Source organism: Microplitis mediator, chromosome 11 (assembly GCF_029852145.1).
Source record: "Microplitis mediator isolate UGA2020A chromosome 11, iyMicMedi2.1, whole genome shotgun sequence".
Classification (NCBI taxonomy): Eukaryota; Metazoa; Arthropoda; class Insecta; order Hymenoptera; family Braconidae; genus Microplitis; species Microplitis mediator.
Window position 1 is genome coordinate 3,963,786 of NC_079979.1, and position 27,778 is coordinate 3,991,563.

Genomic DNA, 27,778 nt, shown 5'->3' on the forward strand with positions numbered 1-27,778 from the left:
TTTATTTTTTATTTTAATTAATTATTGAAAAATAATTAAATATTTAAATATTGATGCCGGCAGATTGGAGATAATTTTTCAGATGCATTGCATTAGCTGGAGGAAGTTGTTGTAATATATTGTTCAATTGTGCTGGTTGTAATTTACTGAGTCCTTGGACTAAATGTAATCGTACATCAACAATTGCTGCAACAAAATAATTTTGTTAAATTTTTAATATTTCTTTTGTACAGTCGTATCCAATTAACTTGGACAGTTAGTCTACAAAGAAGCGGAATAAATTATAAATATTACTTTAATTTCCATCAAATCAAGAAATACTTAATTCAATTTTGCATTAAATAATTAAACAGTTAAGTTATTTTTTTTATAATTGAGTAAATAAGTTGAACAAAATGAATAACACATTGATATTTATGAAGACAAATTTTTCGGATAATTGCGACTGCATGGCGCTGACTTTAGGAATTCATAGTCTACTTGCCCTACTACAAAACTTTGTGGCGAAAAATTGCCGTAGTCAAATAAAAAACTGAATAAAATAGAGAAAAATCTCGTGAATCTTCCGGTACAAAAACCCGGCAAAAAAAGGTGTAATTTTTTTTGTTTTTAACAAAAACGTTTTGCAAGTAAAGCCTCAGTCTACTTTAACGGAATACTGGATAAAGATTTTTCTCATGCAGTTAATGAAATGTACAAAATAAAATAATTCAATCTTTTATAAATCGTTTGGTCACAAAGTTTATACGAAAATGTTAATTATTAATTATGAAAATAATTATTTAATTTAATCAACACAAAAAAATACTAGCCTAACAGCTGCTGTTTGTACCGACGTGGTCTGCGCATCTCCATAGTGAGGAGAAGTTGCGCGCGTCGCCATGACTTATTTAAAATTCCAAGCACAATATATATTAATAATTTTATCAATTGTTATAAAAATTTCTCATTTATTAATTGAATTTATAGTATTAAAATAAATAATTGCCTGAAATAAAATAATTCACGCGCTTGGAATCTTAAATAAATCATGGCGACGCGCGCAACTTCTCCCCACTATGGATATGCGCAGACCACATCGGTACAAACAGCAGCTGTTAGGCTAGTATTTTTTTGTGTTGATTAAATTAAATAATTATTTTCATAATTACTAATTAATATTTTCGTATGAACTTTGTGATCAAACGATTTATAGAAGATTGAATTATTTTATTTTGTACATTTCATTAACTGCATGAGAAAAATCTTTATCCAGTATTCCGTTAAAGTAGACTGAGGCTTTACTTGCAAAACGTTTTTGTTAATAACAAAAAAATTACACCTTTTTTTGCCGAGTTTTTGTACCGGGAGATTAACGAGATTTTTCTCTATTTTATCCAATTTTTTATTTGACTACGGCAATTTTTCGCCACAAAGTTTCGTAGTAGGGCAAGTAGACTATTCAATGGCGTTTTAATCTTGCTTGTTAATTGTGTAAAATGTTGAAGACAACTAGCGACATCGAGTATAATACTCTCGTTTGGTTGGTAGCGGTCGCTGACGCTTGGGTTCCCAAAACCCGAAGTCAAGTATAATACTCGATGTCACTAGTTATTAAAAATACTATTTTAAGTCACAAACAGCAAAAAATAATTAAACTATTACTAAAAAAAAAAAAAAATGCCTACCTTCCAATGGATCTTTCTTAGGATTTTTAGCACAAATTAATTGACTGTAAGCAGCTTGATAACCAGGATTATCGTCAACTTCTGGTATAAAATCATCACCATTAACAGTATTGTCTTGTGGTAATTCAAAAAATTCGATCAAACTTGCCAGTAATTTTGGATAAAAAATATTATATGAACTTTCAATCATTGCCGGACAATCAGTTAATATATTTGAAATACCAACGGCTGCTATTTTACGTTCGATATCACCGGATACTTTTTGTAAGTCGGCTATAATTACACGTTCGACGACCATACCAAACATTTGAGGCTGAATATCGTCAATTATTTGGATGAAATTTGTTGCTCCGTATTTAATTATGTAGTATGCAAAGAAAACAATCAAATTTTTTACAAATTTTGTTGTTTTGCTGGATGACAACCGTTGAAATAGTAAGACAAAGATTTGTTTTACATATGGTTGAAGTGTTTCACTGTGGAAAAATTAAAATATATATTAGTAAGCAGTAATCGGCACTAACGATATTTTCACTAGTGATTTAAATATTTATTGAGTACGATTATTACCAAAATAATATTGATAAATTTTTTGAATTGTAATTTTTTAAAAATTTAAATTCGATAACAAAAACCATTTTGATTATTTATGAAATAACTAATCACTTCAGGAACATCACTGATTTCATAAAAAATTTATCAAAAGTATTAAAAATTTTAAATATTTATACGTTTTCTAATTGTGTGAAAATAAATACGAAATGTTTGAATAATAAGTAATTTGCAATAAAAATATTCCTAACCATTTAGATCGTTAGTAATTAAAAAAAAAATTTTATTAATTATGTCGATACTCGATAGTCAGCAAAAAATATACTACTGGTTATTCAAATATTTAGTAAATTAAAAAAAATATTTTCTCTTTACAAAAATAAGTATTCAAGTTTAGCAGAATTTTGAACAAACAAAATGCGCTGAGCTAAAAGTTATTTTTTTAAATCGTTTAATTATGACCATTTTTTTTAATTACTACTTTTTAGATTTTAAATTAAAATTTGAACGCAAATTAAAACTGCACTCAGAACTATATTTACATTATTCAATTGAATTCTTTATTAGCAAAAATGATCAATCTCCTGTTTAAATAAAATAAAAGTGTTAAAAAAAATATCAAATATTTCAAAATAATTATTTTTTTCTGTAAATGTTTGAGTACTTGACAATGTTTTTTAAATATTTTTCAAATATTAGAATTTTAAAAAATACTATTTTTTTTTATTACTGAATATTTAACTAATTAAATATTATGTTGTGTGACAAGGGATGAAACAAGACGATTTCAGACTAGGGTGAAGTTGGCTGACATCACCCGCAGTCTGAAATCGTGTTTTTTCCTGAGTCACACACTATATTTTTCATGATTACCTGTATCGGAACTTCACGATTTAGTGTCCACAGTAAGGTGTTTCAGAAAAAACAAATTTTTTTTTGGTATTCAAAAATTGAAAGTATACCTGAAAATAAAAATTTTGGTGCCAATCTGAGCTCTTAATAATAATATTAAGGTTTGCCTCAATCCACTTTTCTATTTTCCATTTAAATAACACGGGAAAAAAAAATTTTTTTTTTTTAGAATTATCCAGCTCATAAACCAATTAACGGATTTTTATACCCAACAAATTTTTTTGTAGTAAATTGAACGCTCTACAAAAAATGTCTCTTATAATTTTTTGATAAATCCCACTGTTCAAAAGTTATTTAAGCTTCAAGTCAAATTTATAGTAAATTTGGAGATTTTTTTACTTTTTGGCGAAACTATCAGTCTTATTACAAAATGTCATAGAAACTTTTTTGTAGGTAATTTTATTCCTAACAAATTATTATGAATAAAATTTTTCGAAATTCCGCATTGTTTTCAATTTATTTTAATTTCAATGTCAAGCTCTTAAAATTAATCAGGAATCTATTTTTTTAAGAGCTTGACATTGAAATGGAAATAACTTGAAAACAACGCAGAATTTCGAAAAACTTTATTGGTAATAATTTGTAAGGAATAAAATTATCTACAAAAAAGTTTCTATGATATTTTTTGATAAGACTGATAGTTTCGCCGGAAAAGTAAAAAAATCTCAAAATTTACTTTAAATTTGACTTGAAGCTTAAATAACTTTTGAACAGTGGGATTTATCAAAAAATGATAAGAGACTTTTTTTGTAGAGCGTTCAATTTCCTACAAAAAAATTAGGTGTGCATGAAAATCCGTTGATTGGTTTATGAGCTGGAGAATTCTAAAAAAAAAATTATTTTTTTCCCGTGTTATTTAAATGGAAAATAGAAAAATGGATTGAGGCAAACCTTAATATCATTATTAAGAGCTCGGAATGGTACCAAAATTTTTATTTTTTGTTATACTTTCAATTTTTGGATACCATAAAAAAAAAATTGTTTTTTTTTTTATGAAACACCCTAGTCCACAGCCAGTAAAAAACAAGTTAATTTCAAGCCGATGATGCGGAGAACTGTTAGAGTATGAGAAATTTGTGATTTACAGTCACTTATTAAATAATAAATAAGACAAAAATATTATTTTTACTCATTTTTTATTAATTTTATTTGGCTAATTAAAACTGTCACTTAAAAAATAAAATGAGTAAACTAAAGTGACAAGTAAACAAATGAGAGTAATAACAATAGTCGTTCCGATGAAAGCTTGGGATTTTTTCCCACCACGGTTTCTTCCCTCACCCTTTAAATGTTGGTTTGGCACATGCGCACATTTAATGACGCATGCGCCCATTCTAATATTATGGTGGTGGCGGAAGAAACTGGAGCTTTTGTTGGGACCACTATAACGCTGGGCAGAAACAATTGTTTTTTTCCTAAGGGAAGAAACACGCATGTTTCTGCCTGCTGTATGCAGGTATTTGTGAATTAAGAATTCGCTAGCAGTCGTTTGCAGTATCGGCTTGAAATGAGCTTGTTTCGACTGGCTGTAGAGACATTAAAACTCTAAGTTTCGAAGCTGATATCATGAAAAATATTTTACGAGAATAGTGAAAATTTTATAGTACTTTTTATTTCTTGTTTTACTAAATCTAATTTAACACTAATCACTTTCAATAGTGTTGCAAAATTCACTAGTCGGAGTACTAATGATCACTAACAAACACTGATTGACCCTAATGAATTTCCAATAGCGTTCATTAGTTTTTTTCCGTAAGAATATGTCGCTGACTTCAGACATTTCATAGCGTTTTTCTTTGTGCATTTTTTACGTAAATTATTGTATACATCTGGTGACATCGAGTATTATATTTTCGTGTGTTGGCACACGCGAGTATAATACCGATTCTACAATATGTATAAGATACCATTAATGCATTAGTCGTTTTACAAAATAATAAAATTCAATACCGAAAATTATTTCTGCCAAAATCTGCTAGTATTATTAACTTTTTTAATACGACTCAAAATAATTTTATTGGTGATATAAATGTTATGTTTTTTTTCTTAAAATGATCAACTTACGGTGGAAAATGCTGTATGATTGCTTGCATTAACAAAAATCCCTCATTGTCATTTGCTTTAGATGCAATTAATTTCTGGAAAACTCCCAATAATCCACTGGTTTTATCCTGCGCAATTATTTGATGTGCCCCTAAATTAACGTAAGCTTGCAGTAAACGATTTAATGGATGTATATTTCCCTGACGATCAAACAAAGACGGTGCCAAAAGACAGGGGAATAATGACATGTAACTTTCAGGAACTTCAGAGCCTGCTCTTAATTCCAGTAACAATGCAAGTATTTGAAAAACATATGGAATAAATTCTTGAATATCTTGAGTAAGTATTCCTTGAAATATTGGAAATAATACAGCTTCAAATGATTCTATGGCAGCCATATTTGACTTACAAACAATTCTATAATTACAAAAAATAAGTAAATTTTAATTATTCATTTCTGTAATATTTTATGGTTTTTCTTTTTTTTCACGAAACGATTGAATTTATGCAAATTATAAAAACTTTTTTTTGCAGAGAATTTAACGATTTACAGAAAAAGAACCAATAGCATTTTTACGCACAATTAATATTTACAAAGATATTTTACTGCGAAATTAATTTTAAAAAAACGTTCATTAAATTTACACTAAAAAAAATAACGAATCAAGAAAAATTTATTCGAGTCAAAAATATCATTATCAAAAAAAAATTTTCTTGGTTCGAAAACATTTTTTTTCTGAAAGTTTATATATTCTTGGGTCAAGGAAGTATTTCCTCAATTGAGAAATTTTAACCCTTCGTCACTCGCTCAATGAGCGCAGCGCCGCCTTTTTTACAATTATGCGATTTTCTCATAATTACGGTGACGGATGACGTCGAAAAAATTAGAATACTTGAATTAGACATTCTAAAAGAATTTCTAGCATTAGCCGCTCCTAAGAAATAAATTATTTTGTTAAAAAAAAATATTTTCATGCGAAAGAAATTGAAAAGCGGCGCGACGCCGCCCAGTGCGAGTTAGTAACCGGTAAATGTCCGCCGCGCGCTGCTGCCAACTTGTGTGTGGTAATATTCTCTTGTACGATATAGATATATAAATATTTAGGTTTGACATTTAGGTATTCTCTCTTAATGGAGATACATTTTTTATTAATAATTAAGAATAATTCTACGCGTAATAAGTATTTTGTCACAAACAAAAATATGTTATTTAAATATTAATTATTATATTTATAAATATATATTTATATTATATGTAATTTGTGTATAATATTCAAGAAGAATTTCGAGGTTACAACCACAACAGGTAATTGAATTTTATTTTGTTTTTAATTAATTTTGAGTTAAAATAATGAAAAAATTCTAGTAACAATAGAAGCATTATTAATAGTTATAGAATTAATAATATTAACAATAATAATAATAATAATAATATCAACAATAAATAATTTATTTAAATACATTTGAGTAATAATTTTATGAGCAAGCGATTTTTTAATAAAATTGTTGTTAAAAAAGATTTAATTTTAATTGAAACGGAGTAATTCCTAATAAAAAAAATTAAAAACAAAATGGGAAATCTATCTTTTATTTTTTAATTTCGATAAATTAATTACTAAAAAAAATTTCATTTAGATTATTTTTTATATAGATTTAGCAATCTGAAAAAAGTGGCAACAGCGCGCTTGATTTAACACGGCGGCGCAGCGCTCACCGCGCAAGTGACGAAGAATGAAAAAGTGATGCGGGTGACGAAGGGTTAATTCTCGACTCGAGTATAATTTTCTTTAGAGAACTTCAAACTATTGTTCCAATAGTATTACTGACTTAAATGAAGAGTAGTAAAAACTCAGTTCAAGAAAATCAGTCTTTTGAAATTTTAGTTTTAAAATACCCCCGGTTGGCTGTCCAAATCATGGAGAATAAAGAGGCCTCTACACCGGTTTCCATAGTATTTAAAGTTAAAATTCTATTTGCTAATATTTCGGAACTATGTTAGCCTAGTGAATAGCAAACACGTTTCGTAACTCAAAGAACGCGAGTTCAATCCAGTTCGAAGTCGATATTTTTAAAAAATAAAGTTGGAACGTAAAAATATTGATAGATAGTACAATTTCGTAACATAGTATTGAGATTTTACGAGATATAATCTAAAAATATGATCAGAAATTGAAGAAGTGACAAATTCGGATTTAAGTCTCAAAGTTCTCAATGAGGTTTTAGAGGATCAATTTAGAATTTGAAGATTGACAACAGTATAGAAAGTTATCTTAGTTTAGTCCTCAAAGTAGTAGTTATGACCAACTTTACCACTTTGAGGACTAAACTGGAATAACATAACCTAGATTAGAGCCTCAAAAGACTCAAAATATGAAGGAATACTTTTATCCGCATTTGAATCTCAAAAGTCTCATTCGAAGTATTCTCTCGCTTCTCTTTTCTTATCTAAAATTTTCAAAATTCGGAATATAACTTTTAATTCGTTGAGGATTTTGAGGACTTAATTATAATTTAAAATCGATAAATTATTCGCATTTACATCCATAGTTATCAGTGAGGATTTTTAGTACTAAGGTAAAAGCATTAATTATTGACGGGGGTCCAATTATTGACGCCCTATCCTATTTTAGAACATATTTAATTACCTACTATATTAATAATGATCGTATGCATTTTTAAACAATCTGTATAATTTAAGAAATCGAAAAAAAATTATTGTTAGTGAAAAATATTAAATATTCATTAATAAAAAAAAATAAAATTCATTCGAGTCTATCGAAACAGCTTGTGAGCGTCAATTTTCTTAACTATTGCGGTTAGAAAAGCAGTATTTTGAAATGATGATTTTCAAGTATTTTTTCCATCTAATCACATCAACTTTTTTTTTATAAATAAATAAAATATAAAAAATTAACAATATCATCTATTTACAGTAAATTATATGCTTTTTAATTTTAAAATAGTGGATGTCAATAATTAGTACATAATATTGAAGTTGTATCTCATATTGACAGGTCAGTACACAGCACCATAACGTGTTTTTTTTTCAAACATAAATCCATTAAAAACTTAAACCATAATATTCGAGAACCCACGCTGTCATATGTATAATATTAAATTGTTATAAAAAAAATGATTAATTGATTTTTATTTAATTAAAAAACATTTTTATTAGTTTCGTATTTAAAATAAAGGTGATTGAAAAATATTATAAAATAAATATTTATTTAATTAAATTAAAAATTAACCTCATTTTCAAAAAGTAAATATAAAGTTCAACAGATCAGTGACGTATGCGCATTAAGGGTGTCAATAATTGGAGCAACAGCATGTCAATAGTTAGATCAGTCGGGTTTTTAACCTGTCAATAATTGGTGTATCCGGGTAACTTATTTTATCGCTTTAAATTAATTAGTAAATGTAATTTATTATTATAAAAAAATATGAATTTGTTTAGTTAAAAGACTAAATAAGAATGTTAAAATTAAAATTCAATTATATTAATCGTTAATATGTTTAAAAAAATGGAATTACAATCTTGTCTCTTATAGTGTCAATAATTGGTGCTTTTACCTTAGAGTTACTTTCTGGGCGCCAATTAAAACATCAAAGGAATTGAGACTTTTGAGGACTAAACAAGAATTTGTTTTTTGACTTGGGTATTCCTCAAAACTTGTATTTAATAACTTATATGTAGGATCCGGAAGTTGAAAATAAATAAAAATTGTTACCTTATAGATAAACTGAGAGTTTCAAATAAAAAGTGATTGAAATTAGGACGACTTGGATTACCCGCAACAATTGTCAATTTCTCAGTCAATTTTGGTAGTAATTCACCAAGATAAGGTAATATATTGTCTTTCAAAACACCAAAGCTACGCATTATTGCTTTCATCGCGTATTCATTTTCATCTGAATTTGGCATTGACAAAATATTAAATAATCCATTCAATAAATTTGACGCTAATGGCAGTACTTCTTCAACTTTAACTCTGTAATAAATAGTATTTATTAATTAATTTTGATTATTTATTTAATTATAATAATTACAATAATAAAACTTACAGTGACGAATGATCAGGATTTTTGAGTGACAATATTTTATCAATTGCACACGCTGCGTAAGTATGCACAACGATACTTGATGCTCCTAAATGTCTAATAATATCCGGAAGACAACTGACAACAATTTCACGGGGTAAAATTGAACGGAATGTCATTATAAATTTAATTGAACTCGCTTTAATAACTGGCAATTCATTAACTGCAATCAATAATCAATTTTTTACTTTTGATTTCATTTTGTTTCATTTAGGGTAAGTTTGGGTATTACTGCGGACGCCGTTATAACTGTGGTTTACATTTAAAATTAAATAATTTAATAAGATACAAGCAACCTACAATTACGTGACTGCTCGATTAATCGATAATTATCATTACTAAATTTATTGAATACTGTTTTAATTTAATTGTTTATTAAAGCCTTAGTTTAGTAAGAAAAGTCTTATAATTAATCCACATGCTTATTGATTTCGATAATTGTATAATCATGGGATTTAAAAAAAACTACACACGGTCAAATTTTCTTACTAGTCGCCTGTAATACATATTTTTATTTTTTTTCTAAAATACACTTATCCAAAAAATTAAAGGAACAAAAAAATTTTGTAAATTTTTTAGTGATTTTTGTTTTTTTCTTTGCTTTTTTTGTTTTTTCGATACGATCATTTTTCACGAAAATACAGCCTTCCAAAAATCACTAAAAAATTTATAAAATTTTTTTGTTCCTTTAATTTTTTGGATAAGTGTATTTTACCTACGATGAAAATACGACAAAGTGATCAAAAATTTTAAGGGTTAATCAAAAGACTTTTGCCTGTCAGTGATTCAAAAAAATTAATTGTCTAATCTCAAAATTTTTTTTATTTTTTATGCCTATAGATAGGCAAGAGGATTAAGGTATCTTATACGCTCCAGACATTGACGATTAATGTAAGTAAGAGTTTATTTATGAAAGTCTGTTGCTGAAACTTTGAACGCGTTTTTCGAAAACAGCATTTTTACGGTCAGCTCGGGTCATAACTTTTTTTCTATTCAACCTATTGGTCTGAAACTTAAACTGGTTATTCTACACACTTGTAGTTTTCGTCGGAACTAGAATTAATTTTTTTCACCCCTAACTTTCCATTTTACAACCGTTTTTGTGCGAGAAGAAATGACTTTTTTTTCATTTTGTTCGCCATTTTGTTTTTCGTTGATAAAATTTCATAATTGTTCTAACCAGAATGACATATCTATAGATTAAGACTAATTAAGAATTTGTGATTTCAGATGTCCGCAAGAGTCAAAATCACCCGGGCCATCCATGCACTTTTTTTTTAGGCACCAACTTCAAGTGATAATAATAATAATTTTATTTATAAAAAAAAATGTTTGTTAAGGTAAAAAACTATTCTGATCAATATTAGAAAAAAGAAGCATGACTAATAAAATTTTCTCGACAAAAACAAATTTTTTTCTTAGTATTAAGGGGGGGGGGGTAGGGTTTTTAAATTATTTAAAAAATTTTTTTTTTTCTGAATGAACAATATGTCAAGAATATTGTGTACAAATTTTAAATCAATCCGAGTAAAACTAACGGAATTATGGCGTTTCAAATGACCGGTCGGTATATCTGATTCTTATACCTGCCCGACCTGCCCCTACATACCCCTAGTAGAAATCAGCTGCAATTTTCTTTGTTCTTCCGAATCCCTATCTCCGGCTGTGTGTCTTTCAAAGGATGTAAACTGATGACTCAATATAAGTATAAAAATTCATATTCTTTGATTGATAGTTTATTTCAAATTTTCACGAATAAAAAACTTTAAATGGATTTTCCCGAAAACGTTATTTTTAAAGTCCGTGAACATCATAACTCAAAATGTACTGAACCGATCCCTTTGAAAATTTGAACATTACTTCTTCACATAAATCAACAGGTAACTACGAAGAGTTTTTTTTTGTTTTTCATTTTTTTCTATTTTTTAATAACAAATTAATCGCGATTTTTTGAGCTAAAATCGCGTTTTTCACTTCCAAGTGCTGCAAAAAATAAAAAAAAAAAAAAAAAAAACTCTTCGTGGTTACCTCGAGAAATACGTCAACTTTAAAATGCATATCAATTTTTTTTTTTCCGATGATCCGGTAACGAGTTATAATGTTCACCGCAAAACGACTTTTTTTCGAGGCGCCTCCGGAGATTCAACGTCACCAGCTTATTAATCAATATTTTTCGTTGAAAATTTTTTCTGATATTCTTTAAAAGTTGTACAATAATATGTGATTAAGTTTAATGAAATTATATTACTCATCTCGCCGGGAAAAAAATCACAAAAATATGCTTTTTTTTCACCTTTAAATCGCTACCCCCCCCCCCCCTTAAGTAAAAAAAATACTTGAATAAAGTAATTATTTTACTTGATTAAAGAAAATAATTGCTTGTTAATATTTGGGTAACTAAAATACCTAAATCAAGCATTTTTTCTTAAAAACATAAAGTTTTTTCTCCCAGTGTGGTTAGCTAATAAAATATCAGCTATTAGAAATAAAAAAAAAACAATTATTACCATTAGGTTTGGCTAGTTCTGTTAAAATATGCTGACTTGCAAACTGAGGAATCGGCACGAATTCATTACTCTGAGTGACACCATGTTTTTGTGTTTGGCCTTTACTCGCAGAACTGGTAACCAAATATATGACAGCATCTTTTTTACGCCAATTTTCAACTGGTTTTATGGCATACTCTTCTAATCTTTGCATAACATAAACGCCGAAAATGTCCATAACTTTAGCGCCAAAATATTTGGCAAGTACTTTAACTAAATCACAAGCAGCACGACGTCTTGTATCGACGTCACTTCCTTCAACATCACGACGAATATATTCTTCGGGATTGTCTTCAAATAATTCATTGTCTGATTCACGGAATTCAATGTTTGGAGTTATTAAGTTTGTACAGATATTGCGAAGTGTTTCAGGATCTTCGAAGAGAGTACGGTAATGAGCACGATCGGCAACAGTTACAAGAAATTGCAATGAATTAGATATTACCTGCAAATAATATAAACTAATTAGAAATTAGAGAAATAAAAATTTTTTGGCATTTGGTTTTTTTTTTTTTACTATAACTGACATATTAAATTATTATATTAATTTATTAATGAAAAACAGTATTGCACACCTCAAGCGCGAAAGCACTGAGGGTGCTTTCTGAACGGTTTTTTTTTTTACACTGATAGAAAAACTATCTTGATTCAAGAAAAATTTTTTCTTCAAAATGTGGTTCTTGTTTCAAAATTTTTAATTGTTTTAATTCAAGAAATAAGTCCTTGAACCAAAAAATTGAAATTCTCGGATAGAGAAAAAAAATTCTTTGTTTGAGAATTTGATTTTTCGACGAAGCCTTTTTTGTTTTGAAACAAAATTCTGACATATTTCGTTCAAGAATTTCTTGCTCTTGGATTAAGATAGGCAAAATCTAGGTTTAACACATTACTGACTCGTTTCGAGAATGGCGCGGTTTTTAAATCAAGATATCAATTTACTCAGCTTGAAAAAAAACTTTTTTTTTTATTTTAAAAATAAAAAGTTTTAAAGTGATTTTTTAGGACTACATTCATTTACTTCAGATATGTTAAAGTAGAAATTTATTTTTAAAAAAATTTTTTTTTCATTACTTTAAAAACATCTTCTATCAAGGAATTATTACTTGAACCAAAAATTTAAAGTTCTTAAAATAATAATACGACATTTTTAGTTGAAGACAAGTGGTCTTGCTTGAAGAATTCGATAGTATCGATTGAAGATAATATAGTTTCGGATCAAGACACGAGAGTTATCTATCGAAGATACAAAATCTATAGAGCCAAGAAAATCTAAATCAAGACAAGAATTTCTTGAAGCAAGACAATTGGTTTTCTTTAGAAATAAATTCTTGGCTCAAGAAAATATTTCTTGAGTCAATATAAATTTTCTATCAGTGTATGTTCAAGTTATCAAATATTTTATAATTAAAAATTTTAAAAACTATAATTTAAAAAATTGATTATAATTAAACGACTTGAAAAAATAACTTTTAGTCCGCGCATTTCGTTTGTTTAAAATCCTGCTAGTTTTGAATACTTATTTTTTGGAGAGGAAATATTTTTTATCAAATATCCATATAATTAATAAAATTTATTTTCTAGTTACTAATTATCGAAATTTTTAGGAATATTTTATTGCAAATTACTTATCATTGGCAATTTAATAAAAAATCAAAATAGCTTTTGTTGTTCAATTAAAATTTAAAGAAACGAGCAACCTGCAGTCACTACGTGGCTGCCCAAATATCACTACTAAATTTATAAAATACTCAGAAAAAAAAGATTTCTTGCCGCAAAAAATTTTATGCATTATGAATTAAATACAAAAATTGTCTTGGGGCGAGAAAAGATTTCTTTGGTCAAGAAATAATTACTTGCAGTAAGTAATTTTTTCTAGTTTTAAATAAATTTTGGTTTTCAATTCACAATGCAAAAAATTTCTTGGGGTAAGTAAAAATTTTCTTTAGGCGAGTAAAGATTTTTTGTGTCAATGAATCCTTTTTTTTTTTATGTACACTTTTTTGGCTTTGAGAAGCTTCCTAAATCCAAAAAGGAGTATAAAAATCTGTTATTTTGGAATAAGTAACGCGATATAAATAATATAGCTATAAATTCAGTGACCTTCAGTCATATTTAGTGACAGAATAATTAAAGTATTAATTTATTTAAAGAAAATAAATACGATCTTTTTTTTCGCGTAATTTAAATGTAATTCGAATGATATAGATAAATCTATTTATCTCAATACTTGGCAATTAAAAAGAGTTTAAACTATGAAAGGGTACAAATTCAAGTCAATACCTATCTAAAGATACCAATTTCAATAACCCGACTAGAATTTCTTCCTGATTTGCCTGAAGTACCATAAGGACCTTATCAGGTTAATATAAGGTTTGCCTTATTAGGACAAACCTGACAAGTTCCTTGTCAGGACCTCGTCAGGATATCCCTATCCGAAAAAAAGTTATTTGCTATCGGGTCAACCTGATGAGTTCCTGATCAGGGCCTCGTCAGGATATTCTTATTCAAAAAAAAGTTATTTGCCATCGGGTCAACCTGACGAGTTCCAGATCAGGACCTCGTCAGGATATCCTTATTCAAAAAATAGTATATTACACACCGAGGGAAGTAAAGTAAGAAATGTCTCAGATCACATGTAATTGTTGGCCGAGGCGAAGCCTAGGATAGGTCAGGATATCCTTATTCAAAAAAAAGTTATTTGTCATCGGGTTAACCTGACGAGTTCCTGATCAGGACCTTATCTGGATATCTTTATTCAAAAAAAAGTTATCCCATCCCTTTAAATATTTCATTTACAGGCTAAAAATTGAAAAAAGTACAAAAGAATATTATATAAAAATCACGTCAATCATTGTAGCACAGATTTTTTACCTCTTCATTAGTTTTTCTTTGACATCATAATGAATATTATATTTACACTTTCAAGATCACTTGTGTATGTCAGCCCAGTGGATAGCATCGAGGACTTTGATTCGAAAGGACGCAGGTTCGAGCTCAGCAGTTATCGGGATTTTTTCATCAATAATAAATATGTTTACTCCCTCTAATTAATGCTCTCAATACAATAGATAACGTTCTCGATCGAATTAAAATTCTCTTATTTTTTTTTTTGCAATTAAATATTTTTTTAAAAATAATTACTAATAAGGTAATCCTGATAAGGATTTGATGAGGATCTCATGGTAAGGACCTGATAAGGCAATCCTGATAAGGACGTGATGAGGATATCCTGGTAAGGTCCTGATAAGGCAATCCCGATAAGGACCTCATGGGTCTTAAGCGTTACATCCATATCAGGATCCTCGTCAGGATACCCTGATCGGGACCTTATTTGAAATAAGGTTAACCCGATAAGGACCTCATCAGGCCCTTATAAAAAATTCTAGTCGGGAACATTAACTAATTCTATCATATAGATATGGCGGGAACAAAATTTTCCTTATTCTCTTAATAATGTAGATTATAATTCAAAAAATTTATCAATATTATTTTAGTAATAATCGGTAATAATTATATAAATCAATAGCAAAAATATCGTTAGTGCCGATTACTGCAATCTGTTATGTATCAGCACTAGAGCGATTCGTTTTGAACGACTATTTTTTTTTTTCACTCCCACTTGAAAATATTGTTACAGACATGGAAAAAAAAATTCCCTGCAAGTTTCAGCCCTTAATTTTAACTTTGAGTACTTTATATTTGATTTTGAAGTTTTCCCATTTAAAATACATAGGAAAGTTGGGATTTTTTTTTTAACTCTCTATAACTCAGCCGCATTTCAAGTTATCGGGTCGCCGTTTGCGGCATTTTGTAGTTAATTTAATACTCTTCAAAAGTATCCGTAATAATTTTACTCGGACTCTAATTGTTTTTTCTGTATTCGTTCTGAAAATAAATTTTTTAATAATAATTTTGGTTATTAGTTGATATTAACTAAATAACGAAATTTACAGAAAAAGTGCAGATAACGATTTTTTAGGAAATTTTATTCGCTACAAAAAAGGTCCTCTTAGTTAAGTGGCTTAAGTTCTTCGTTCACGTGATACAGGGATTTTAGTAATTTTGTAAATAAAATATTTGTCAAAAAATTCCACCAAATGTTATTTCATTTCAATTTTAAATCAGTAAATAATTTTCCTTTCATTAATTTGATCCAGTCATTAAAATCAGAAGGGGTCAAATTGATGAACTTCGGAAAAATTTTTGACATATATTTTATTTACAAAATTACTAAAATCCCTATATTACGTGAACGGAGAACTTGAGCCACTTAACTAAGAGGACCTTTCTGTAGCGAATAAAATTTCCTAAAAAATCGTTATCTGCACTTTTTCTGTAAATTTCGTTATTTAGTTAATATCAACTAATAACCAAAATTATTATTAAAAAATTTATTTTCAGAACGAATACAGAAAAAACAATTAGAGTCCGAGTAAAATTATTACGGATACTTTTGAAGAGTATTAAATTAACTACAAAATGCCGCAAACGGCGACCCGATAACTTGAAATGCGGCTGAGTTATAGAGAGTTAAAAAAAAAATCCCAACTTTCCTATGTATTTTAAATGGGAAAACTTCAAAATCAAATATAAAGTACTTAAAATTAAAATTAAGGGCTGCAACTTGCAGGGAATTTTTTTTTCAATGTCTATAACAATATTTTCAAGTGGGAGTGAAAAAAACAAATAGTCGTTCAAAACGAATCACCCTAATCAGCACCAATGATTATTAACTTTATTTATTGGTTGATCTATTTTCTTATTACAGATAAGTTATTAAGGGGGGGGGGGGTAGGGTTTTTAGTAGAAATCAGCTGCAATTTTCTTTGTTCTTCCGAATCCCTTTCTTCGACTGTGTGTCTTTCAAAGGATGTAAACTGATGACTCAATATAAGTATAAAAATTCATATTCTTTTATTGATAGTTTATTTCAAATTTTCACTAATAAAAAACGTCAAATGGATTTTCCCGAAAACGTTATTTTTAAAGTCCGTGAACATCATAACTCAAAATGTACTGAACCGATCCTTTTGAAAATTTGAACATTACTTCTTCACATAAATCAACAGGTAACATCGAGGAGTTTTTTTTTGTTTTTCATTTTTTTCTATTTTTTAATAATAAATTAACCGTGATTTTTTGAGCTAAAATAGCGTTTTTCACTTCCAAGTGTTGCAAAAAATCGAAAAAAAAAAACTCTTCGTGGTTACCTCGAGAAATACATCAACTGTAAAATGCATATCAATTTTTTTTTTTTCCGATGATCCGGTAACGAGTTATGATGTTCACCGCAAAACGACTTTTTTTCGAGGCGCCTCCGGAGATCCAACGTCACCGGCTTATTAATCAATATTTTTCGTTGAAAATTTTTTCTGATATTCTTTAAAAGTTGTACAATAATATGTGATTAAGTTTAATGAAATTATATGACTCATCTCGGCGGGAAAAAAATCACAAAAATGTGATTTTTTCGCCTTTAAAACTCTACCCCCCCCCTTAAGGAATTATAAAAAAAATGTAAATAAAATAATTTACCGTATCATTTTTCGCTTGTTGCCCAGTAGTATTTAGTAATTTCCAAATAGCATCCAAAAATTGTGGGACGTATTTTTGGAACTCTTCATCGTATTTTTGTGCGTACAAAACAATATTATCACAAACTTGTGATTTTAATTGTTCAATAACACCAGGTTCATCATCATCATCTGTTTGTAATGCTGGTACATTAACTGTTAATAAACGATGGAAATTTCTCATCCATGGATCCATATTATCTTCGAAAAATTCTGGTAAATCTTGAAAATTTAGTGAATAAAATACTTTTGACAATATAGTTAATGAATTATAAATCACTTTAAGTGCTTCGTTATTATTTGCATGGACATCTGTTAAATTCATTGTTGCCTAAATAATAATAACGATAGTTACATTAATAATAATAATAGTATTGCATAGTAATAAAAATATAATTATTAATTCTAAAAGTGTATTTTTATTGTGCCGGTAAAACAAAAAGTAGATTTTATGAATTTATTCTTATTTTTGAAAACTTAAATATGGCAGGAGTGCAAAAAGAAACAATACACAGAACAAAAGAATTTCTTGGCGCAAGAAAAATTTTGCATTATAAATAGAAATCAAAAATTCTAGGACTTGAAAAAATTTTTTGCGCCAAGAAATTCTTTTTGTTGGTGTAAATGAAAAGTAATCTATTATTAATTGTTTTTTCAATGAGTAATTTAACTTATTGAGAATATTAATTTAAAAAAACAAAAAAAATTAATCCGTAATGTAAAATTTGGGATTCTTATAAAAAAAAATTAATAATGTAAATTTTAGGAATATAAAAAAGAAAATAATCCATAATAGAAATTTTGTACATAAATAAATAATACATGTATTTATATAAAAAATATAAATAAATTCATAAAATAAAATTTTATAATTACGATAAAAAAAAAAATCTGTTCATTGGTTGGCCCTGCGGGCTAGCCCCAAAACTTCGGAGGAGCTCGAAAACATTAGTGTAATTATATTTTCGAGCTCAAAGATACTCTTGCGTACGATTGTTTTTTATGAGCATTTCAAGTTATAACAAGTTACGTTTTAAGTTAAAGTTTATAAATTTATGAATCGGAAACCATTAATAAAAACGTGTTTTTTAATTTTTATTCTATTATATTCAATAAAATAAATGGATTCCCTCAGAAATCAATGTAAGTGATCAAAATAAAGATTGAAATTAGTTTTGACTCAAATCAGAGCGTTAATATACAAAATATCGGAAAAAAATATTAAAAACGGTGTTTTTTTAATTTTTTGTGGATAATATGATTTGAACTAAAGAACGAGTTACATTACTGTACGTAGTGATCCAAAGAGACTATAAGCACAAAGAGTTAGCATGATTTAGAATATATTTTAGTACATTATATGTCCGTATGAAAAAACAATATATGATTAAAATATATAAAAATTATATATCGGAAAGCTATTGTTTCCACCCCGATTTTCAAAAATCGAGTTTTCATCAGATCTCGATGTTTTGAGGTCCTAGGAAGCTCCTATTCTGACTATTTTTAGAATGATGTCCGAGTGTATGTATGTGTGTGCGTGTGTGTGTGTAAAGTCTGTAACTTTTTAACTAATGAATCGATTTGGATGGTTAAGGTGGCAATCGAAAGAGCTTGTTGGCCATCAAGTTTCCTGAAAATTTCAGATCATTTGATCAAGTAGACTCGAAAATATTTGCGAATTATGAAAAAAACAATTCTTTTTTTCGGTTTGTTTTTATTTCTCAGAGACGCCTTGAACGATTGACTTCAAAATCTAGTCCGCTCTAGAATTCAATTAAACGCGCCGATCGCCACCTCAAACGTCAAAATCAGTTAATTAGTTCAAAATATATCGGCGTTGAAAAGTTAAAAAAATAACATTTAATGTTAATTTTTCCGGATGAATCAAAATATAATGTACTGAAATGTGTCTGAAATCATATCAACTCTTCCTCTTTATAGTCTCTTTCGATCATCATATAATGTCAGCTAACTTTTTTTTTACACGCAGAGAATTTTACGGTATTTTTTGCATCAAAAATTTATAGAAAAATTACTATAGTCATTAGGGTGTGTCATTTTAAGGCTGTATTTTTTTTTTCTACTGCTATACCAGAAAATCTGGTAGTATAAAGAAAATAAAAAATTATGCTGCTGGGCTGAAGGGTTTAAGTCCAATAGCGGCTTAGTTCATCAAAAAATTCGATTTCCCATTTAAATAACACGGGAAATTTTTTTTTTTAACTTTGAGTATTTTTAACTCGTGAACAAATCAATAGATCGAATTGACTAATACATATTTTTATAGGAAATTGAACGCTCTACAAAAAATGTTTCTTATCATTTTTCGATCAATCCATCTGTTTTAAAGTTATAAAAGTTCGAAGTCAAGTTGTAGTAAATTTCGAGATCTTTTTACTTTTCCGGCAAAAATATCATACTTATCACAAAATATTGTAGGATCTTTTTTGTAGACAATTTTATTTCCTACAAATTATTATCAGTAAAATTTTTTCAAATTCCGCATTGTTTTCTAGTTATTTTCATTTCAATGTCAAGCTCCTGAAATCGATCAGAACACTACTTTTCTAAGTATAGTCATAGTAACATAAGGACAGTATGGAATTATTGTACAAATTACTGATACTGTAGAAATTTTTAAAATACATCGAACAGAATTTACAAGGTGCATTGTAATTTTGACAAAGCAACAGATAAAATTTATACCAACTGCGTAGTAAAATTTATTAGGTTAAATCAGAATATTTAGTATGCAGTTGGTATAAATTTAATCTGTTGCTTTGTCAAAATTACAATGCACCTTGTAAATTCTGTTCGATGTATTTTAAAAATTTCTACAGTATCGGTAATTTTCACAATAATTCCATACTGTCGTCATGTCAAAACTCATTCAAATCTTGATTTTTTCCACTGACATTGATTTCTGCCTCAATACATTTATTTTATTGAACATAATGAAATGAATATTCGGCAGTGCAGGATCCTAAAATCCACCAAATTCAACAAAAACTATGTGATAAATGGACCTAAAAATAGGATATGCAATCTAGTCAACTCTATGCATAGTAGGGTGTTTCAGAAAAAACAAATTTTTTTTTGGTATTCAAAAATTGTAAGTATACCTGAAAATAAAAATTTTGGTGCCAATCCGAGCTCTTAATAATAATATTAAGGTTTGCCTCAATCCATTTTTCTATTTTTCATTTAAATAACATAGGAAAAAATTTTTTTTTTTTTAGAATTTTCTAGCTTATAGACCAACTCAACGGATTTATATGCGCAATGAAACTTTGTGTAGAAAATTGAATGCTCTACAAAAAAAGTCTCTTATCATTTTTCGATAAATCCCACTGTTCAAAAGTTATTTAAGTTTCAAATCAAATTTATAGTAAATTTTGAGATCTTTTCCCTTTCTGGCGAAACTATCAGTCTTATTACAAAATGTCATATAAACTTTTTTGTAGGTAATTTTATTCATTACAAATTATTACGAATAAAATTTTTCGAAATTCCGCATTGTCTTCAATTTATTTTCATTTCAATGTCAAGCTCTTAAAATTAATCAGAAATCTACTTTTTTAAGAGCTTGACATTGAAATGGAAATAACTTGAAAACAACGCAGAATTTCGAAAAACTTTATTTTTAATCATTTGTAAGGAATAAAATTATCTACAAAAAAATTAATGTGACATTTTTTGATAAGACTGATAGTTTCGCCGGAAAAGTAAAAAAATCTCAAAATTTACTATAAGTTTGACTTGAAGCTTAAATAACTTTTGAACCGTGGGATTTATCGAAAAATGATAAGAGACTTTTTTTGTAGTGCGTTCAATTTCCTACAAAAAAATTTGTTGTGCATAAAAATCCGTTGATTGGCTTATGAGCTGGAAAATTCTAAAAAAAAAAAATTTTTTTTCCCGTGTTATTTAAATGGAAAATAGAAAAATGGATTGAGACAAACCTTAATATCATTATTAAGAGCTCGGAATGGTACCAAAATTTTTATTTTTAGTTATACTTTCAATTTTTGGATACCATAAAAAAAAAAATTGTTTTTTTTTTTTGAAACACCCTAATGCATAGTGATGTCAACTTCTTCCAAGGGTCATACCAGAATTTTCGCTCTTTTATTAGAGAACGATTACTAAAATACTAGCTGTTCACACACAGTAACTTTCAAGCAACCAATTTTCTTTATTTTCTTTCACAAACAGTTAGATTCGATATTGTATAGCAATCTAGCTCTATTATCTCATATATTGTACATTGTATTAAAGTTAACCTATGTTAAGATGATGTATAGTGCCGATTGGCGTAATAAGTAAATAAATAAATAAATAATCGGGAATAAAAATTAAAAAACTGCTTCTTCATTAATGATTTTCGATTCTTAAATTTTTAAACTTTAGCATAAAACGTAACTTGTTAGAGCTTGAAAACCTAAAAAAAATCGCATGTAATAGCATTTTCGAGCTCCTTGAGCTCGAAAATAGCAGGAAGTTTCGGGCCAGCCGACGCCCAGATTTTTTTATATACTTTAGCCGTCTCGTTAATGATAGTTAATAATTCTAATGAACTTAAATTCTTATGATTTTCAAAAAGACTTTTAATTAACTCTATGAATCCGTTATATTTTTTTTTCTCTTTTGCTAGGCTTTAATGCCTAGGTGGCCTATGATTAGATCCCGTACAGCCAATACAGGATATGTTACTATCAAATTTTTTTTAGAAGAATCAACAGGCGACTGATTGAATATGTTTATTAAATTTATCAACTATTTCGAGGTCAGACCATAAGTTTCTATTAAATTGTTAATTTATACGTACGAGAAATAAATCAGTGAGAGGCTTAGCAAATTTGTCAAGAACAAATTTAATTTCTGTCCATAAACTCTGACTTTTAAATTCATAACGATAACGTTTGAATAGTGAATGTGCTGTATGAAGTACACCATTGATAATATGAAAATCTCCAGTATTAAATTTTTCCACCATCTGATCAATTAAATCAGGCCACTTGTCCGGGAAATCATAACGTCCAATTATTGATACGGCGTCTGATAATTGTTTTTGTATTGAATCAGGCGAATGTAACATTAAATTTACAATTAATTTTTTAATTGCATCACGATCTGCTGCATGTATTCGATCTGGCATGTCTTCTTCCTGTAATAATTAATTTAAAAATTAAGTATTTAATTATGAATCAAATAAATTGATTTATGACTTAAATTTCCATGGTGTTTTTATAGAGAATAAAAAAAACAAAAGCTATCGATTAGAGTTTTGATACTATTTTTGAAATTTTAACTCTAACTAAAAATTACTGTCTGTTGATTGAGTAGAAAATGATCACCCCGATAACCAGTTGAGTTCACCCTGATAGCCACACTTTGCTCAGCAAACCCTGATACCCAGAGTTTCTGATCAGAAAGTTGGTGTACCTGAGTTGCGACCAACTTGACGACAACTTTCAGCTTGTGTAACTGTTGCCGACAATCTACTGCCGCAACCTGTCACCAAGTTTCTGAGCAACTTGTAGCCAAGTTGTCGGCAACAGTTACACGAGCTGAAAGTTGTCGACAAGTTGCTCGGAAAGTTGCCATCAACTTATGGAAATGCTGACTTTTGCGGCCAACTTGGCGACAGGTTGCGGAAGTAGATTGTCGGCAAGTTGCGGGCAACTTGGCTATCAGGGTGAGTTCTACAGTGAAATATTTTCGGCTAACTTAACAAATTTCTGGCATGCCTTGGCTGGATAATACTTGCGTGCAAGTTGATGCAAATCAACTGCTGACATCTGAATGTAATTTGACAGAAAAACTTGCCGTCAATTTGAAGTAAAATTTTTAATTAACTTAACGTCATTGTTTGACAGTAACACTTGTAGTCAAATTGAATTCAAATTACAGACAATTTACTGTAACTGTTTGCTCTCCAACACTTTCCTTAAAGTTGGCTTCAGAATACAGCAGTAGCTTAAAGCTTAGCTTGTGGTTAAAGTGGCTGTCAGTGTACGTTAAATTGCCTTGATAGCCGCCTTAACCATAAGTTAAATTTAAGCTACTGCTGTATTCTGAAGCCAATTTAAAGGAAAGTGTTGGAGAGCGAACAGTTACGGTTAAGTTGACAGCAAATTGTCTGTAACTTGAATTCAATTTGACTACAAGTGTTACTGTCAAACAATGACGTTAAGTTGATTAAAAATTTAACTTAAAATTGACGGCAAGTTTTTCTGTCAAATTACATTCAGACGGCAGTTGATTAGCATCAACTTGCACGCAAGTATTTTTCAGCCAAGGCATGCCAGAAACTTGTTAAGTTAGCCGAAAATGTTTCACTGTAGAACTTGCTGAGCAAAATGTAGCTATCAGGGATGAAATCCTGATAGCCAAATTGACCTTAATTTAACGTAAATTTACTGCCGCAACTTGAATGTCAAATATTTGAAGCGCATGATACATGTCAACTTGCTGTCGATTTAAAAGTAACTTTTACTCTTTAAATTTTCTTTTGGAAGAAGTTGATGGCAATTTTCAGTACCAATTTGCCTTCAAATTGCGGCAGCAAGTTGACGTTATGTAAGTTAACTTGTATCATTCAGTTCCAGTTGTTGTCAGAAGTAAATATTTCGGAAATCTTAAGTTGACAGAAATTTGACGTCAAAGAGATTGAAATTGCCTAGTCCAAATTTTTTCATGATTAAGTCAATTTATCAAGGACTTTAAAAAAAATTTACATTTGAAATAAAAAAATTTTTACTCTGATCGCAAAGTTGGCGTCAATTTACTGCCGCAATTTAATGTCAAAATGATTTAAATAATTGGGCGTGGTCAGTTTAAAGAATTTTCTAATCTATGGGCGTATTTGACCGAACTAAGTCCTTAGAAAACTTAGTAAGATTGACGTCAATCTACTGCCTCAACTTGTTGCCAAGTTGACAATAAAAGTTTTCTTCAAGTTGGCGTCAACTTATGACATCGCCAAAGATCAATATTTAATTGAAATTTATTTTAATACATTTATAAAACATATTAAAATGAGTTTTGTTGTTGAAATTTAAGGGTCAATAACTAGGCTCAATTTTAAAGGTATGGTGGAGTTGTTGACCCTAAAATTATAACTTACTGCTAGCGAGGTTGTCTATTTGATTACATGTCTATAAAATGTAAAAATAGCAATATTTATAATTTTCTTAAATTATTTCCTACTATTATTCATAATACAGTAATTAATTAACATTTAATATTCATTTTTAAAAATAAAAGATCATAATTAGATCTTGAAAGTACGTATTCCTGGAGTGATAAAATTATTGTGAAAATAATGTCAATTTCGATAGTATTTAAATTGTTATGACTCTTTTAGTTAAATAATATTTTTATTATGACAAAATTAATTTTTTTATTATTTTTTTATTCAAGAGTTCAAACAAAAAGACAACGAGCTACGATGAAAAATAATGAGAACAGGCGCTAGCTAAAGTGACTTTAATTATTTATATTTTAAATGTTGAAAAATTATGTTTTTGCAATAAGAAATATTTAATTTATTTATCTAAATAATAGTTTTAGTTTATTAAAACTTGGTAAGTACTTCATAACGTAATCATGGTTAATGTAATTTGAGGGTCAGAAACTAGGCCACTGTGAGGTTCTGAAACTGACCTAAGAAATTCCGAGGGTCAGAAACTAAGTCTCTGAATGTCAATTTTTATAACGTCAATTTAAAATGTTAATTCAATTGAAATAATTATTTTACGCGCATGAATTTATTTGACAAATCATAAACTAGATAGAATTATTATTTTTCTCATAAATTAAATCTAATATTAATTATTATAGTATAGCCTAGGGCGTTTCAAAAAAAACAAGAATTTTTTTTTTTCTCGGAACCAGACTCAAAAGCTTTGTTTAGATGCCAAAATAGGCCTCTGAAAATATGAGCCCTTAATATTAATATTAAGGTAGTCCGCATTGCACTTTTTGATTTCCCATAAGGAGAACACAGGAAAAAAAAATTTTTTTTCTTCTGATTTTTGAAACTAATGAACCGTAAATTACATTGTAATGTCCATCACATATTTTTGTAGAGAATTGAACGCTCTACAAAAAAAGTCTCTTATCATTTTTTGATAAATTCGTCTGCACGAAAGTTATTGGAGCTGGAAGTCAAATCTACAGAAAATTTCAAGATCTTTTTACTTTTCCAGCAAAACTATCAGACTTATCAAAAAATGTCATAGGACTTTTTTTGTAGACAACTTTATTCCCTACAAATTATTTTCAATAAAGTTAATTCAAATTCCGCATTGTTTTCTAGTTATTTTCATTTTAATGCCAAGCTCATAAAAATAATAGTTTTCTAATCGATTTTGAGAACTTAACGTTAAAATGAAAATAACTAGAAAACAATGCGGAATTTGAATTAACTTTATTGAAAATAATTTGTAGGGAATAAAGTTGTCTACAAAAAAAAGTCCTATGACATTTTTTGATAAGTCTGATAGTTTTGCTGGAAAAGTAAAAAGATCTCGAAATTTTCTGTAGATTTGACTTCCAGCTCCAATAACTTTCGTGCAGACGAATTTATCAAAAAATGATAAGAGACTTTTTTTGTAGAGCGTTCAATTCCCTACAAAAATATGTGATGGACATTACAATGTAATTTACGGTTCATTAGTTTCAAAAATCAGAAGAAAAAAAATTTTTTTTTCCTGTGTTATTCTTATGGAAAATCAAAAAGTGCAATGCGGACTACCTTAATATTAATATTAAGGGCTCATATTTTCAGAGGCCTATTTTGGCATCTAAACGAAACTTTTGAGTCTGGTTCCGAGAAAAAAAAAAATTCTTGTTTTTTTTTAAACGCCCTAGTATAGCCCCAACCTGCACTCTAAAAAGGTCAGAAACTGGGCCCTTTACCTTACAACTTTAGTACCATACTTTTAGCACCATAAATATTTCGAATGCTACTGAGTATTTGTGTATAAAAATAAAATGCAATACTTACAACTTTCCAATTACGTTTTATGTAATTTTTAAATGCAACAGCACCAGCAACTCGTATTGTTGAATCATAATCTTGTTTACCAATCAAATGTAACAGTAAAGCTGGATAATTTTGATTTGTTTCTATTGATTCTAAAAATTTTTCAGCTTAAAAAAAAATAAAATTTTCATTATTAACGATGTCACTTTTTTTTATTATTCATAACTAATCATTAAGATTAAACTTTATAGTAATTATTAATATTATTAGTGACTGTCACTATTATTTATCGTTAAATTTAATTTTACTATAAAAAAAAATTATGGAAGAAAAAAAATTGTATTTTATTTACTGATGCTATTAATAAAATTATAATTATAATATATAATTGCGTTTAAATATAAAGAATCATTAAAATATAGTATTTAGAGGTTACTCATACCTGGACGACGAATATTTACGTCAGGACTAAGTGTCTGTTTTAAGTAATTACTTAAAGTTAGTATATTACGTTCTTCTATTTCCATTTTAATTATTTAATAATAATTGAGTATTTATTTCAATTAAATCTAATTTGTGTATCTAAATAATTTGTTTTTAATGCAAGAATAGTATAAAATAATAAAACATACGAATACGAGTAATTTGTGTAAAATTAAGCCGGCATTTTGCGCCAAATTTTTTTTTTTCGAGGTCGCGGCTGTTGTGCGACACGGGCGCGACCTAGTTAAAAATTTATTGCGCGCGCTTTTGTAATTGGCGCGTAATTTGAATTTTTGTAATGGAGGATTTATTTATATATTAGGGGCTCCAAAAAAAATCGATATTTTTTTTTCTATTGGCCGTTATAAAAAAAGTTTCTATAGGACGTCAAAAGGACGATTTTTTTTTTAATTTTAAAAGGTGGCGCTCGCTCTTTGATTTTTCCTATGCATGGGAATTTAATTTTTTTTATAAAAAATCTTATAACTTCATTTGCCCCCTGATAGCCAGTTGAGCTCAACCAACAGTCAAATTGAGCGTAAATTTGACGTCAGATATCTGATTAAAAAAGTGAATTGAAAAGTATTGAAAAAGATGAGAAATGAATCCTTTCGAATACTTTCTATACCCCAAGGTTTTCATTTTGACATAAAATGAATACTTTTCAATCCCAAAATAATAAAAGAATTTCTGAACTTCCGAGGAATTGAAAAAGATTCAAATGAATTGATATTTTTAATCTTTCTGAATCCTTCTCAATACCTAAATAATCCGACATTTCGGATCAAGTGTGGGATTGAAAAAGATTGAAATGAATTGAAATTTTTTAATCTTTCTGAATCCTTCTCAATGCCTAAATAATCCTATATTTCGGGTCATGTGTGGGATTGAAAAAGATTGAAATGA

The 27,778-nt window shown here is 28.5% G+C and overlaps 1 protein-coding gene and 1 long non-coding RNA gene across 2 annotated transcripts; one reads left to right on the forward strand and one right to left on the reverse strand.

Annotated features, from left to right (window-relative positions):
- On the reverse strand, positions 1-27,061 carry LOC130677364 (exportin-2). Its single transcript, XM_057484108.1, has 10 exons — positions 26,832-27,061; positions 26,411-26,556; positions 22,226-22,564; positions 17,357-17,725; positions 11,783-12,266; positions 9,240-9,438; positions 8,906-9,166; positions 5,196-5,591; positions 1,668-2,143; positions 1-186 (listed from the first exon to the last, which is right to left on the reverse strand). The coding sequence occupies exons 1-10, from the start codon at positions 26,914-26,916 to the stop codon at positions 44-46; spliced, it is 2,898 nt and encodes a 965-aa protein (XP_057340091.1). The 5' UTR covers positions 26,917-27,061; the 3' UTR covers positions 1-43.
- On the forward strand, positions 9,355-10,662 carry LOC130677366 (uncharacterized). Its single transcript, XR_008991584.1, has 3 exons — positions 9,355-9,490; positions 10,116-10,166; positions 10,506-10,662. It is a non-coding gene; the product is annotated as an uncharacterized LOC130677366 (long non-coding RNA).
- Positions 27,062-27,778: the final 717 nt, after the last annotated feature.